Below are 841 nucleotides of genomic sequence, written 5' to 3' on the forward strand. Positions count from 1 at the left end.
CAGTGCTTTGAGTTTTGATTGTGGGAAAACAAACTAGTAGTACCAGCACTCCATGCAATCTGTCATTAGTATCGGACAGGGCTTAGAATATTACTCTCAGGATAGCCACAGGAACATATCTTCCTACACCCTACTTGTCCCATCTCAAAGTAGGGACATGGCTTCTAAAAGAGATTTCACAGGGACAGAACAGATTCACAGAGTTATTTCAGCATTATCAGTGACAAGTTCAAACATACCTTTAAAATACAATCGTGGCACAAGCACTGTTTGTTTGATTACTGGGAAGATAGACAGATCTTCTTTCCTACAAATTAACCAAAACCACATTTCATAGAAATTAAGTTTTTGTAATGCCTCATGCTTTTCTGTCATTATGGCATAAGTGCTCTTTGCGTCCTCCAAAAACAGCTGCACAGTTCCACTTTTTGAGTGCTCTCCTCCAGCTCTGGGACCAAAGTTTGCTCCCCATCTTCAGAACTGTGCCAGCAATGCTGAAGTTTCATGGCGTCAGCTGGGAAAGAGCCACTGCGCATAATCCCTTAGAATAAGTTTATTCAGAATCAGTTTTGCAGCTTTCCCACAGCGCTTTAAGACCAAAAAGCCCAAGTCATCCACTGACTCTAAATTCATTAATTTAAACTCAACCCTGGGACACATTTTTGTCTCAGCCCCAGCAGATCCAAGTCTCAAAGACACATGTGCAAATAAAGAATACATAGCCAATCCTCATTTCTGGGTACCTCTCCCAGCCCTACAACAGTTGATCTGTGAGCAAATGCTACCTATTTCCAAGAGCAGAGAATCACTCACCTCTCCGTCTGTACTCCTCAGGGTCCAT

General features: G+C 42.3%; 1 protein-coding gene across 1 annotated transcript in view; it reads right to left on the reverse strand.

The window, feature by feature from the left end:
- The window catches only part of HDC (histidine decarboxylase), a 10,333-nt gene extending 9,492 nt beyond the window's left edge, over positions 1-841 (reverse strand). Inside the window, exon 1 of the mRNA XM_010195081.1 lies at positions 814-841. Within this exon, the coding sequence (XP_010193383.1) occupies positions 814-841 (28 nt within the window). The remainder of the gene's footprint in view (positions 1-813) is intronic.

This window comes from Mesitornis unicolor, unplaced genomic scaffold (assembly GCF_000695765.1).
Source record: "Mesitornis unicolor isolate BGI_N332 unplaced genomic scaffold, ASM69576v1 scaffold54621, whole genome shotgun sequence".
Classification (NCBI taxonomy): Eukaryota; Metazoa; Chordata; class Aves; order Mesitornithiformes; family Mesitornithidae; genus Mesitornis; species Mesitornis unicolor.